General features: G+C 36.4%; 2 protein-coding genes across 2 annotated transcripts; one reads left to right on the top strand and one right to left on the bottom strand.

Moving 5' to 3' along the window:
- Positions 1-299: 299 nt before the first annotated feature.
- On the bottom strand, positions 300-5,425 carry LOC141431587 (uncharacterized). The gene is made up of 2 exons (XM_074092764.1): positions 4,960-5,425; positions 300-2,033 (listed from the first exon to the last, which is right to left on the bottom strand). Exons 1-2 carry the CDS (start codon positions 5,399-5,401, stop codon positions 1,507-1,509), a joined length of 969 nt encoding a protein of 322 aa, XP_073948865.1. The 5' UTR covers positions 5,402-5,425; the 3' UTR covers positions 300-1,506.
- Positions 5,426-8,562: 3,137 nt separating this feature from the next.
- Positions 8,563-14,064, top strand: apn (apnoia). The gene is made up of 3 exons (XM_074092763.1): positions 8,563-8,748; positions 11,957-12,135; positions 12,447-14,064. Exons 1-3 carry the CDS (start codon positions 8,643-8,645, stop codon positions 12,606-12,608), a joined length of 447 nt encoding a protein of 148 aa, XP_073948864.1. The 5' UTR covers positions 8,563-8,642; the 3' UTR covers positions 12,609-14,064.
- Positions 14,065-15,919: the final 1,855 nt, after the last annotated feature.

The following is a 15,919-nucleotide window of genomic DNA, read 5'->3' as shown; positions in this document are numbered from 1 at the left end:
TAGAAATAAATAAATATAAATAGAAATAGAAACGTTTATTCGCTAATTCGAAAATACATATTATAAGTAAGTACACAAAATTAAACAACCATAAAATAAATATTACGACAGTATTTGCGAAATCGCGAAACGGTCTCAGCTCAGCATTAGTGTTGGCCGTTAGAGCCAACGCTGGTCTTCCGCTGAGACCGCTTGGCGACTTCCACGGAAGGCGACATAAATATTCAAAAAGTAAATCTAAAAAGAAAACAAATAGAAGTAAATAATTTAAATAAAAATAATAACAATAATAAAAATAATAATAATATTTGTCACTTGCCAATTTGAAAATTTTCATAATGGTTCCTAGCTGTATTCTTTACTACTTCCACAAAGTCCTTGGACAACTCTTGGACCTTCAACAAACAAAACCTAGCAATGATGTTATACGTAGAAGCTCATTGAAACCTACTGCTTGGCTGTACATTAGGTATATCGATATATTTCAATTTTAAGAACGAGTTCTACAGTTAAAATAACCTTTGATACAATTACGGTTATTTAAGAGCGGCAAGTTTAAATATCACTTCAACTAACTATCGGTGGACATATTGTAATGTAGCTTATTTAAAATAACAGGTAAAAATAAAATGTTCACAATTATTACAATGAGCGTTTTCACCGTTTTCACAGAGGCGAAATATCGCTAGATGGCGTTAGTATGAAACAATGCGTTTTAAATAACTAAATGAGCCAATCGCAAGCAAACCTCAAACGGACCTCACGATACTAACGCCATCTAGCGATATTTCGCCTCTGTGAAAACTCTCATTCTATAAACCGAAAAATAAATAGTAAGACTAGCTAGCTAGCATATTCCTTCCACACTAATCACCACGCTCAGAATGAGGGCTATCGTTTTTTGTCTCATTAGATGGCGCACTGTAGCGTGAGGTTTTTAAGAATGGCTTTCAAAGTCTGTTATTACGGGCGTGAAAACAAAGTTTAGATTAAAATCATATTTAATACACCTTAAAACCGTGCCATAAAAATATCGAGCATGCCACAGTGTTGCATAGTCCCCGTTTTGTTCGGAAAAAGGGAGGGCAAAGGTTTCCGAAAGACAAAACAGTCTCAAAACACAGACATTCATTGCCCCGGAACGCATATTTGCTATAATTCATTTCAGATATTGCAAAATATTCACAAATTTATTCTAATTATAAATAAACCCGCGTAGCTCACCCAAAAACTATGAGATTTGACATTTCGGAGACCTCACACTACACTAGCGCCTCTAGTGGCGAATTCATACGCGATAGCCCTCATTGTATGAAAATAGTCATACATTACTTTCTCTGCATCTTTGCTTATAGTATTAAATCAGCAGCCCGTTGCTTTACTGTATAATGACTTGTTTTAAACGAAATCGTTTCAGCATTTAAAATTTAATAAGTAAGTAATTAAATGTAAAACTCATGAGACTTGAAATGTTAGTTAGTCACTTAAAATAGATTTAAACATATTTCAAACTTTTCGATTCTTTCTACGTTTCTTCATCTCATGTATTCTGTTTTTGTAACCAATAATATTAACAAATTTGTTATTGCTACCGTAATAGTTATCCATCAACGCGGTGTTACTCGGTATATCTTCAACATTGTCGAAATCTTCACCAACAACTTCTTGGTGTTCATTTTCTGATACATGATTGAAATAATTGTTATTATTATCAGAGTGCTCATAAACATTATGAAATTGTGTTTCTTCTTCATGTAGATGTGGTTTTTTATTTCTCCATCCTGCATTTACATAGACCACTTTCTTCTCATATCTATCATTGAAGGCGTTATTTCTTAAAAGTGTGAAAACTGCGCTGGACAGTGCCATGTTGTTGAGCATTCCTGCAGCAACCACGGACATCTTCAACGCTGGCAAGACGAAAGGCAAAATGGCTGACATGATGAGCCCCGGTACAAGAAGGAGTGGAGCAATACTGTAAAACTGTTTTCTCAATTTCTTCATAGAGCTACGGCCAGATTCATTTTCGTCATCTGTAAAAAAGAACATAATTGACTAGTTAAGTATTTTTTTTAAACCTGACAATCCTCTCTGAACTTTAAAGTATCTAAAAGGACAGATAAAAGTCCATATTATAAATATTATACAGGTATAGTGATCGTTTCACGGTGTATTGTGTAGGTATGCTACGTAGCATACACAATTCACCGTGAAACAACCACTCCAATTTCGCGTAAGTACTACAGTAAGTACCAGCACCAATATCTGACACAGCGAAACTTACATAAATATCAGATACGACTCTATAGGCAGATATTAATGCAGGTGACTCTTACTCTATCTGAAGATGCTTGTACTTTGATTTAAAGTACGTAGGTACTTATGTAATACTAGCTTATGCCCGCGGCTTCGCTCACGTTAAATTTGGGGTAGCATAGATTTACTTTCTACGATCCTATTTTTGTGTTTTGCTCCCCCGCTCCCTACCCTCGTTTCACCCTTTAGGGGCTGGGATTTTAGAAACAAATTACAACATTAAAATAACATATTAAATATATTGACCCGGATAACTCACGTCTTAATTCGAGTTTAGCTCGACAAGTTTAAAGTAAGTAAAGTAAAAAAGTTCCGTCGCGTTGCTCCGAAGACGAAGGGCTACGGATTAGCCCGAAACATGTCGAGCTAAACTCGATTTACGACGTGAGTTATCCGGGTCAATATATTTAATATGAGTGAGTCTCACGGTAGTTTCATGTTCAAAATTAAAATAACATGTTTCCGTACTAACTTCTCATAGGTAGAATTTCCACAAACGTGTTTATTTTTTTCTTTTTAAGAGCAATTTCACAAAGTTTTAGAATCATATTTTCAAAATTGCATTTTCGAGGTTGGATATGAGGCTATTACCTACATATCATTTTAGGTATATTTTACAAATAAATAATGATTCAACCGTGTAATATTTGAAGGAACTTGGTAAGTATGTTTTTTTTTTAGAAACAAACCGTCTTAGTCGTAGTTCTTTTGAAAATGATTTTTATTTTAATTTAAAACAAGTGACTGAAATATAATGATGTGATATATTTTTAGAATCAGCTTATTAAGCCCTTTCATAAAATACCACACACGATAGGTTACAGAACAAAAAAAAATGTTCCCATACAAAAAAGATGACGTCATAACCTCTCTCCTTTTTTAGGGTTCCGGAGCCAAAATGGCAAAAACGGAACCCTAATAGTTTCGCTATGTCTGTCTGTCTGTCTGTCCGTCTGCGGCTTTGCTCAGGGACTATCAATGCTAGAAAGCTGTAATTTTGCACGGATATATATGTAAACTATGCCGACAAAATGGTACAATAAAAAATTAAAAAAAAAAATCTTAAGGTACCTCCCATAGACGTCAAGTGGGGGTAATTTTTTTTTCTCTAAAATCTAAACCAGTGGGTGGAAAATTTTGAAAACAATCAGGATGGTATTAAGTATATCAAACTTACAAGGAAAACTATAACGGTTAAGTTTGCTTGAGAATTATTAGTAGTTTTAGAGTAAATAGCAGCCTAAGGTATAAAATATACCTAAACTTGGAAGATTCCGTATTAAATACGAAATCGTTAGAAAAATATTACTTAATTTTTTCGTAATGGCTACGGAACCCTATTTTGGGCGTGTCCGACACGCTCTTGGCCGTTTTTTTGTTTTTTTCGTGCTACGGGTCAAATTGATTCGTATGGCCTAAAGATCAATCGTTCCGATTTACCATTTGCAGCTTTTAGTACCGCTAGCACTAATTAATACACGGGGTGACACTCTTTCCCGGCCCGGATAATACCGATATGGACATACCGACCCTGTTTTTCGTGTACACGCCCATAAAAACCGATATATAGACTAACTAGCTTTTGCCCGCGGCTTCGCCCACGTGGAATTCGGTTATCACGCGCTGTTCCCTCGGGTACTGTGCATTTTTTCGCCTATGTCACTCTCCGGCCCATAAACTATCTCTATGTCAAAAATCACGTCGATCCGTTGCTCCGTTTTGACGTGAAAGAGAGACAAACATACAAACACACACACTTTCCCATTTATAATATTAGTATGGATACTAAACTAATTCCATCAAAGCAGTAAACAATAATTGCTTGAGTCTGTAGAACCAAGTAAAACAATGACGTTAGTGCTCTTTCACTAACGAAATCATGACATGGTTAACACCGTAGCTACTCCTATTTTTAGTAATTTATTATTTTTATTAACATAAGAAGAGGCTTGGTAAAGCGCGTCTTCTAAATTTAATCCAAGAGTATCCGATTATGTCAAGGGAATATATGAATTTTAATATGAAGATTTTTCGGTCTCCGATTTAACATAAACACCTCGTTTAATTTCACAAAATACCTTGGTCAGAACCAATCAAGGGAAAGTTGAATTTCCAAGCTTAATCACACACCTGCGCTCGGGCGGATATAGCTTTCCATTAATTTAATACCTAAAAGTTGCTGAACGATTTCGAGTCGATGGCTCATAATGATAGGGTGGTTCTGAGTTTTAATACCCATGTCCCAAATAACTTAGAATAAGTGATTTTTGTCGTTAGGTTAAGTGATGTAGATGTTGTTTAAGTGGTGATATTTACGGGACAGGACGGTGTTTTTTTTGATACTTATTTAGGTAAAAGTACAGAAATTAAAGCTAAGATTTCTCATATAAAAATTTACTGTAACAAACAGTCACTTAGATATTTTTTTAAGTAAAATTAATCAGGCACGACTCAAATCCGACTACAGAAAATAAAAATATCGACAACCTTCATATTTTGCTCATCAAACGTTCAAACATTTAATAAGTTCCGGAAAACCCTTCATAATTAGCTGACTTGCCGCTAATTTATTTATTCCGGTAGAACGATTTATCCGTTGTAACAGCAAATGTTCAAATTCTTAAACAAATGTATCTTACTTACTTGAATAGACATCAATATTGAGGTTGCCGTTTTTTTTCGACTTCAGCTCGAACGAGTACCCGGGAACGGCGTTTAATTTCAGCGACCGATACTGTAACATTTTTTCTGTCCCAAAGCACAGTTCGGAGTAAATCTGTTCCTGAGACCTGTTACTATACTTTTTCCATGGAAATCGTTTAATATCTTCTGTTAAATTGAAGTAGGTTCCTTGTTGTTTAGGTAGGATGTCTGCGGCGTTTGTTGCGCGCCAAGCGCTTAGAGCTTGTAGGCATTTTAAAGGGCCTAGAGTTTGACTGCAAGCCACTAGGTTCTCAAGTGGAGTACCCTCGATGTGCAGTGCAGCGAGGAGAGACCGCGGTAAGTAATTGAGTAGATCCGCGCTAGGTGCGTAAGCGCAACATGGCCACACGGCGAGTGTGAGAATGGCAACGAAAGCGCGCATCGCTGTAGACTGAACAGCAAGATAAGTCGGTCGCCCGCACTACTCGCACCACTTGGAAGGGACGATTTAGCGGCCACGGCCATTCTAAAAGGCCACTCCGAACAGTGACATAAAATAATGTACTTAAGTATTAAAATTTGACACGTTGTCCTAAATTGACGTCATTTTTGGGATTGTTGCATTAAAATGTATCCGTGTCATATCATCATAGTCAAGCTTGTCAGCCTAAACTGTCTCGTATTTTTCTTTCCTACCTTACTTAATTAATTTGTGACTTAATTTAGTAAGCCACTATCCTAGATAGTTTGCATAGCAGGAAGTGGCCCGTATTGCCAAAAGCGAGCGCACGCATTTGCATACGGTGGTCACGGACGATGTGTCGCGCCGCGCCGCTGCGCCTGCGCCGCTCGGGTTTCTCTACAACCGCTACGTGCAGCGACTATGGAATCCTCACGCTTAAGTGCCGAAGTAAAGAAATTTAATCAATTCAACATTTTTCCGGTATTCTGAGAAATAAGAATGCGTTTTATTTATACTAAAATAAACGTTTTTTTTACTATGTTAATAATACGATATTAGCAGTAGCACATAATCTTTTTCACATGTCCCATTATTGAAATATCAATACACTTACAAAAAATATATAAAATGTACCTAAAATTACATATTTTGTAAGTTTTTTTTTACGAAAAAATATTCTGGTGGGGTGTTTTGGGTGGTGGTTGGTAGGATACCATGATATAGCTACAGAATGCCCGGGTCTGAATCTCGTCGAGAGCAACCAATTTTTTTTTTGTTTTTAAAAATGCCTAAGGAAAATTACGGAACCTAAAAACGTACAAAGGGTAGTTAGTACCTAAAGTTACAAGATAAGCAAAAGATAGGATTATACGTGTGTAACTTTGACAAACTAACTTTTGTGTGATGGATGTCTGACGTAGCAATATTTTTTCATGTTGAAAACTGCCTAACAAATTTAACTTGGATTGATATAAGTTTCAGCAATGAACCTACTCCAGTATACAACGTGTGACATCCATAAGAACATAAATTTTAATTAATGATAGCTTTAACTATTGAGAACCGATTTATCGAAAAATATAAAAATTACCTTTACTAATGGAGAGTTATACATTTTTTTTATTTTGTCGAGCAGCAATGTAATGCAAACATTTATTCGACATTTCAGAGAGGCAGCAAATGTTAGTGTCAGTTGTTAGCTTTGTTACCGATACATTGCGTGCCGAATTATTAAAAAAAAAAACTTTTTTTTAAACTATAAATAGTAATTTACGTCGGGCTTATGCTTTCAGCCCTTAAAATATATGTTTTTATGAAAGTCACACGTGTAGAGTACATTAACATCACAAACTAACTGCTATAATATGGTGTACATTCGTGGTTTGACCACAATCACGCCCGATGGTAAGTGAAGATGTGAACTAAAGATGGAACACGCTTGCCCATTAAATGACCATTTACCCTAGATTTGAAGACGGCCAGAGGCCGTACCTATTGCCTAACGTTTCTGGCACTCGCGATCGCAATCAAATGACAGATTTCCCATACAAAAACTGACATTTGATTGCGATCGCGAGCGTCAGAAACGATAGACAATACGGCCTCAGATTGTAGCGATCAGGGAGCACAGACTGAGGCAGAACATTCTACTCCTTAGCTGTCCGGATAATAAAGGATGAACGAAATTGCACCTTTATTTTATTTGAACTTTTTTCAACCGTAATCTTGCTGTTCTAAATTGCGATTCAAATATTTTGTCTCCTCGAACTGTAATAGAATAATAAAATATGTATCAGGTTCGGACCAAATCACTAAACAAATCAAACACAGACAGAATATTTATGGGCTTAAATCCCATCGAGCCGGCCCTTTTTATTGTATAGGAATAAAGCAAATAGGTGCAAATGTTTATCTTTTCACGAGTCCATGAATAGCAGATCAATTATATCCAAAGCACCAAGCACCAGCAGATGTTCCTGCACTCTCAGACTTCTGGCCGAAGGGTGTGGTGTTCCGTCGTTTTAGGGTAGCGACGAAGACGACGTTAAAAAATCCCTAACTATTCATAGTTTTTTTTTAATGTATTTTATGTCTTTTTGTTTTGTATAATTTGAATTTTACAGCGCATTGGTGTTTAACTGTAATGCTGTAATTTATTTGTTGGAATAAATAAATAAACAAATAAATAATATATATAAAATACCAGTTGAAAAAAACTTGTAATATTAACCTAAACAACTTAAAAAAGTTAGAAAGCCCCCGAATCTGCAATTTTAAAATTTGATAGGTATCTCAAAAACTACTGAAACGATTTTATTGACACTTAGCTTAAATCCATTGCAAGAAAACTCGCTTTCACGTAAAAAACACATAGAAAATGGCCGTTCCGTTTGAGAGCTACAATGATCCCGACAGACAGACATTGGCGTCAAATTACTATTAATAATATTCTATTTGTGCAGATGTTTTGATGTTTGGATGTTTAGATGTTTGTTACTGAATCACGCAATAACAGCTGAAAGGATTTACATGAAACTTGGCGTACAGATAAACAAAAATCTGCATTGAGACATGGGATACTTGATATCCCGTTAAGGCGTTCCCGTGGGATAATATTTTAAGTTTAAACAAGAATAGAGGACGCTGTCCAAGAACGGTGACGTACCTCGGCGGCTCCTTAGACTATTGCCATGGTAACTAAGAATCGTGTAAGCAAAGAGGTTGGAGATCATGTAAGTAAACTGTTGTCATTGTATATTTCAAAAATTGCACGGGTATAGGTAATAATAATATACAACAGTTCAGTTAAGACGGCATTAAGCTAATTCTAATGCGGGCAAAGCCGCGGGTTAAGGCTAGTCAATAAATAAATATGTAAATAGTAGCGACAGTAATGACACTAGATATCCGTGTTTCTCACTTTCAATTGTACCGATAAGGATCAGAAGTCGTCGTCCATGTCCATGGGGAGTATGGAGCCCGTTAATGATTCAACATTAAGTAGTCGTTCAGGGTTTGTGTATTGGGGCCAGAACGGCAGTCACGCACGTTTGTACTGCACTTTCTTTCACCATCGTGACTTTGGTCTCACCGACCATTGTATTCAAAGGACACTTATATCCTGACTGTCTGACAAACAAACGATCAGTCATACTTAAGCGATCGGCAGGTGATCGTCTCATTGATCGATTAATTGCAGTTAAAAAGTGCTGTGGCCAAAATGTGTAACAAATTCACCGTGCTGTCCCTACTTTACATAGTTATATTTGTAGCAGTAGTGCAGTGTGAAGAAGATTCTTCGGGTTTGAATGGAGTTTTAGATAATGGTAATAAGACCCTTTGATACAATACACGCTTTGAAGCCGCTGTGGTCTAGTGATTGGACCTGTTGCCTCTCAAGTAGAGAATTGTGGCTTTAACCCTTTACCAGGCGAATTCCTCCCACATCTTATATCGGTTACCGTAGTCAGGTTTTAACTCCAAACCTCCTACAAAATATTTTGTCAATCCCTAAAAATAGTATTTTATGATCTAAAGAATATAATTATGCATGAAAAACAAAAGGTACATAGAAAATGAACAATTGTTTCCACTGTTGCTATTTCATTTCCTCGCAATTTAAGTGAAAAGCAGAGTGTAAAACTCGAGCATTAAACCCATTTTCCCCGGCTCGGGTGGCTATATGAACGTCTTGGGTAAAATGGCTCGTTTTATGCTCTTGTTGTACAATCTACTATTTAAAGTCGACATTTTACTTCTAGTATTGTCGGTAAATCTTGAACTAAAATAATTTATTTTCTCACCCGCGACCATATGATAGCTAAGTTTATGCAAAAATATGCGTGTTCATGCAGTTCCTCCACCTCCGCGCTGTAAGAACACACACAAATCACACAAACCCATCTATCACCACCACCACCTACACTGACGCGTTTCGAACTCAAGCTGGTGGGCAAAGAAATTCTTTTAGACCGGATCATTGATATGGACCTCCGCAAAGTAACACCTGTTTCAATGAATTAGGCAAATTTTGACATGAAATGAAAGCTGTGTCAGATTTGCGTTTCAATTCAATTGTAGTGTTTCAAATTCAAATCATTTATTTCATGTTACAAGAAACACATCTGATATTCTGGTGTTTCGTGACACATTTTTTTTTGTCAACTGGATGGCAAACGAGCAAGTGGGTCTCCTGATGGTAAGAGATCACCACCGCCCATAAACATCTTCAACACCAGGGGTATTGCAAATGCGTTGCCAACCTCTCCCAAAGATCCTCTGCCTAAGATGGGATACCAAGTGCCAGTAATTTCACCGGCTGTCTTACTCTCCACGCCGAAACACAACAGTGCAAGCACTGCTGCTTCGCGGCAGGATTAGCGAGCAAGATGGTGGTATCAATCCGGGCAGACCTTGCGCAAGGTCCTACCACTTACTACATTAATCTGTCATCTCCCAGGATAACAGGATCAAAGGAATTTCGGCACAAATTTGTGCCTCTGGGAGAGGACAGGTTAACTCATAGGTGTAAGTACGCGTATTTTCAATATGGCTCTCTATGAAAGTAGTACTCGCACCTGTCGGCGTGGTAAAATAGGGCCCAGGACGTCTAAAAAATAATCGAAAATGTCATCAAATTCTAGAGCCCATTCATAAAAAAATGTAACTTAATTTATATGCCTTACAACAACCTTGCACGTGTTAGTACAGAATCTAACCTAATTTTAATAAATTTATAGAGAGCGAACACACAAAGGCATATTTACGGGGTAATACGTTTCTATGACTAAGTTATTATTACACCAGTAGGGAAATGTTAAGTTCCCATACTTTTACTACTTACAACACTGTTCTGCATGTGAACATTTATTTCTTGCACGATATTACATTGTACCTACCAGCTTAGGTACAACAAAAGTGAAAGAGCATTAGAAATAGAGCTAATTAATTAAATTTGAGCACTGATATTTAGGAAACAAATAATTTGTGACGAGAAGTAACAGAAGTACCTACATGTGCATGAATAAGTTCCAATTATTTAATTTTTCAATTGGTTAAATTTTTTGTTACCTATATTTTTTATAACTTTATTTACCTATACACATCACTTTGTACCAACTTATATTTTCGGTTAAGTTGCTAAATATGAACAGAAACTTTAAATTGATATCACTATATTTTATTATTTACTCTAATACAGAACTGAATAAATGAAACTGCGGTTTAAATTAAGCAAAATTATTATTAATTATTTCACTCATTTTTTTTATTTAAAAGTTAACGTTTAGTTTCTTATTGAAAAAAAAAAGAAATATTTTATTTTTATGATAAGTATCTAATTTTAGAGTACGAATATTACATCACATTATTGTTTCCTATTATGTTTTCTGTACTGCTTACTATGTGTTGGTGTTCAATAAAGAGGTATTGTATAGTACTGTATTGTATCATACTTATTTATTTATGTCACAGAATAAGTAATAGTACAAGTTTATGTTTAAATTTATATACATACTAGCCTGTTGCCCGCGACTCCGTCAGCGTAGAATTTGTTTATCGCTGTACCGCGGAAATTACGCAATTTTTCGTGATAAAAATTATTCTATCCACTTGATAGTCCGCGACAGCATAGTATCCAAAACCGAAATGCTTCAATCCGTCTGTGGATACTTTAGTGTCATAAAGTTTCACCTTGATTTTGTGCACAAATCTTATATTATAAGCTTTTATGATATAAATAGTAAGAAAGAAAGAAAATACATTTATTTAACGCCATAAAAAACAAAACATAGGAACAAACATAGAACAGGATAAAGACATACATGACGCTAAATAGGTCCCCACTCAGCATAATGCCACGGCAAGCCGTGACGCTGATAGTATTTGATTGAGTAAACATTAATTTACGTCACAGTATTTTTCTTTATTGGAAACCTTGTCATCATCATCATCATCCCAGGCTATATACGTCCCACTGCTGGGCACAGGCCTCCTCTCAGATCAAGAGGGCTTGAAACCTTGTATAGTTAGAAAATTGTGAACGCGCGGAGCGGTGCGTGCGTCGTTAAAACCCAGGACGGTTCCTTGGAGACAAAGTTATTGGTCGCGCACTCGGGACTGTCAAGTGGCTATGTCCTTCCCCAGGACTCAAACTATCTGTATACCGAATTTCATCTAAATCGGTTCAGCGGTTTAGACGTGATGGGGTAACAAACCAACACACAAACAGACTTGACAACTTTCACATTTATAATATTATTGGGATGGGATGTCTGTAGCTTGTACATCTACGTACAAGCAAGTAAGAAGGTATTTTGTATGCTCGTGTTATATAAGTATGAAATTCGACATTTTCGGCTTGAGTTTTGACGATACCCTGTCCTTCATTATTAGGTATCAAGATTATTCTTGATCAACCTCGGGATTATTTATTATCGACTTAGGTATATAATTAAGACATTCTTTTCATTCTAGACAATAAAGTATTACAGACACCAGAGTACATACTTAGATTAAAATGCTTATAATTTTTAGTTACAGATGTAGCCGAAGGTCGTACATTTGGTCACAACGCACTAAAGCGGCTGTCATTTATTTTCCTGCCGGTGATGTTCACGCTGGGTGTCATCTCTACTCTCCTAATGGCACTCGCTGTCATTTCCGTCAAGAACCTCGCGATTGGAGTTCTGTTGCTCATCGTGTCTGTCAGCCAGGTAATTTTTACCCGATGGCCCGAAAGAGGGTTATGTTTTTCGAGCACATGTAGTATACCTACAGGTCTGTAGCCTAAATGTGTAGACAGATTTCAACGCATGAGGTATCATTAAATTCGTCATAGCTGTCAAAGGGACATACCTACTTAGGGTATAATAATATTTAAATATGGCGTCCAAAAAAAAAAGAGTATCGTAGAAATCGTCATTTCGCGATTATTTCTTCGTTACGAGGGCATAGAATCAGTAGGTAGGGAGAAGGATGCCATTTATTACTACGAACAGAAACTTGTCATTATTTTTTGTTACAGGCGGTGTCCCGGTTGTTCCTGGCGGCAGCACCGTCGCCGCTGGTGCATCTGCATCCGCGTGCTGAACTGCTGCCAGCGCCAGTGGCCGCGCCTTGGCCTGCACCCGGCCCCCTTCTTTCCCCCTGGGCCAGATCCGACAATGATGCTACTATCTCTGACTAACTTACCTCCTACAGTCTGTATCAACATTAACGATCAACCCTGCAATAGGACAAAAAAAAATCCGTGCGAATCGAATTCAATCCAATATGGAGCACACGTATTATAATGAGGTGTTGGGGTTCGCTCTCGACGGATGCTCTGTGGAAGACAAAATTTGTCTTTCTGCTTAAAATTCTGTGCTCAATCGCGTAAAAAGTTAGTATTTTAGGGTTCCGTAGTCAACTAGGAACCCTTATAGTTTCGCCATGTCTGTCCGTCTGTCTGTCTGTCTGTCCGCGGGTACGCTCAGAGACCGTTAGTACTAGAAAGCTGTAATTTGGCATGAATATACATATTATTAGACACGCCGGAAAAGTGGCAAAATAAAAATAACACTTTTTTTTAGGGTACCTCCCATAGATGTAAAGTGTAGGTGTTTTTTTTTTCTCGACTAATCGTATAGGGTGAGGTATCGTTGGATAGGTCTTTTAAATCATTGAGAGGTTGCCAAGACGATTTTTCGATTCAGTGATCTGTTTGCGAAATATTCAACTTTTAAGTACAAATTATCTTTAAATTATTTTTTTTTTGTTATTATAATACATATCCATATTTCCTGCATTTAACTTTTTAAAGATTTTCAGTTTAATTTTATTCTTATCATCATGTCAGATTTTCTTTTATTTAAACTCATTGTCATCATTAAGGCGTACTTTCATAATCTCTAAATTGATAGGCCAATCGAGAGCTATTCATCAATGTTACGAGTACTTATTAGTAATTTGGGTGTTTAATATTTGAATTTTTAAATGTATCTCATTCCGAGAGGAGGCCTGTGCCCTGCAGTGGGACGTATATAGGCTGGGATGATGATGATGAAATGTATGATAAAATGAATTGGAATTTAACTGTACCTACTGTTTGCGTTATAATGGAATATGAGGAAATTATTCGCTTATTTGTTTTTCAGTTCATTAAACTAACATTATTTTTGATACGGGTTGTTAAGAATAAATTGATCGTAAAGGCAAGATAAAAAGGAAAGGGTGAAGATCCGTTTCCACCGGTCAATGATGGTTTGCTCCATCTAAAATTAATTATTAGAAAACGTCGAAACGTTAAAGTCGATACTACAGTATTCTGTCAACAAGTATGTGTGTTTACTAATAATAAATATTCGCAATTCAGGCTGATGGATCAGGATGCTTAATAAAATGAACTAGAATGTCGCATTTCAGCCGCCAATTATACATACATAATTACCTACTGTTAAAAATCGAATATTATTTGTAGGTACCACTACCTCAAGAGCTAAAGAACCTCAAGCATTTGTGCATTTATTAGACTTAGGTTTTTAACTTATTCAATTTATTCTATTAATTGTAATGATAGGTATTGGAGGAGCTTCGTCTGTCTCTCACAAATAGGTAATATTTTGCGACAGATAGATGACGATAAAATGCCTATTGATAACTCGTGTAATAAAAAATAATAAATTGAAATGTGTCTTTTATTTTGTGTGTGAATAAACCTATAAAATTCATAATAGATATTGTTCGTGGTATAACAGGGGTAGAGGTTGAGTGGGTGGGGGGGGAGGTCTCTAATTCGTCCCAAAAGTCAGCGGTCCCTGGCAACAACCGACACCATATCGTTTAATTACTTCTTTAACCATTTTTATGAGCCTGATTTTAAATAGATATTTTTATGTACACACTTTATTGCATAGCTAAATAATCTAACATTGCATGCAAAGGTGTTCCCGGTAGGTACCTACCGGTAAAATCGAACAGAGAGTCAGAATCAAAGTGATTAAAAACGTCGATGTATGTGGCTCAGTGTAATGATACGAGTAACTTTCACGGGCAGAATGCTGCAGGTGCGTGTTTTTTTATTGCAATCGCGGTCTATAGAAACCGACCCAGTACTTTCATGTTTTAAAATGCATGTATTTTATATGGCAATATTTGCGCACCGGTGAGTAGTGTTCTAGTATAAGAATTTAATAAATGCAATTATAAGCCTAATAAAATTAAATAATGATAGAGATGGTTACATGCATATAATAAATTATTACTTGCAGTAATGACACTGGAAATCGCTTGTAAACTCAAGTAAAGACAGTTAAAATTTCATCACCGGTTTACTAATGTTTCGGCAAAAATTATTTAGCAAATTATTAGCTCCCAAACTAATTATTCCATATTTTTATTTAGGTGAAATGTTATTTCCCAACTGAACGTTTCACACTCATATCATTTCTCCACTAATGTGATATAAATTATTATTATGCAAATTATTACCCGGAATTTTATTAACATGTCATTTATGTTTTCGACAAATTTATTGATGGCATACCTTAATTTAGCAAAATATTGAATAGCGTCCAACCTTCTTCCAAGTGGCAGTTATCCTGGCTGCTATAAAAAAAGCCTAACATCGAAGGCTAAGGCGGGAGCGAAGCGGAACGAACTGAACCTAAACTATCCAAGTCGCTTCTTCTCCGAACCGTCTTGCTCGCTCGCTTCACTCACTCGCACAAATCAAATTTAAGTGAAACTTTGCAATATATAAATTGGCCAAGTGTTATTTGTCAGTTTATTATTTGCCTAAGCCAATCATTTGCTACATCATTATTTGCCATATAAAAGTGTGATGAAGTAAAATTTTGCAATAAAAATTAAACTTCGACGAAAGGTTGGTTGCTAAGTGAAATTTGGCGAAACATATTTCGCCGAAAAGGCAGTACACCTTCAACATCAATAGTCCACTCATATTTCTACATACTTAATGAAATATAATAGAAAATAACATCCAACGATGCGATGATTCCGCCAATGTCGAGGTTGGATAAGACACTGCCATACGACTTAAATTCGAGTACGTTGTCCGTTTTCGGTAGAATACTAGCCACAAGACCAAGCTAGACCGATTTGTCATCCCCGAAAAACCCTAAGTACCAAATTTCATCGAAATCGTTGGAAGCCATTTCCGAGATTCAGATATACATATGGATATATGTGGATAACGTGGTCTAATTTTGGTCGGCATTTCTATCAACTTTTAAAACGTAGGAAAGTTAGTTAGTAAGTTATAGAGACATAAGTCAAAGTCGTAAGTAAGTAAGTTTAGACGACCAGATGGCCCAGTGGTTAGAGAACCTCACTACGAAGCTTGAGGTCCCGGGTTCGATTCCCGTGTCGGGGCAGATATTTGTATGAAAAATACGAATGTTTGTTCTCGGGTCTTGGGTGTTTAATATGTATTTAAGTATGTATCTATATCTATATAATTATATTTATCCGTTGCTTAGTACCCATAACACAAGCTTT

Source organism: Choristoneura fumiferana, chromosome 10, assembly GCF_025370935.1.
Source record: "Choristoneura fumiferana chromosome 10, NRCan_CFum_1, whole genome shotgun sequence".
Lineage (NCBI taxonomy): Eukaryota > Metazoa > Arthropoda > Insecta > Lepidoptera > Tortricidae > Choristoneura > Choristoneura fumiferana.
This window is presented reverse-complemented; position numbering and strand designations above follow the sequence as displayed.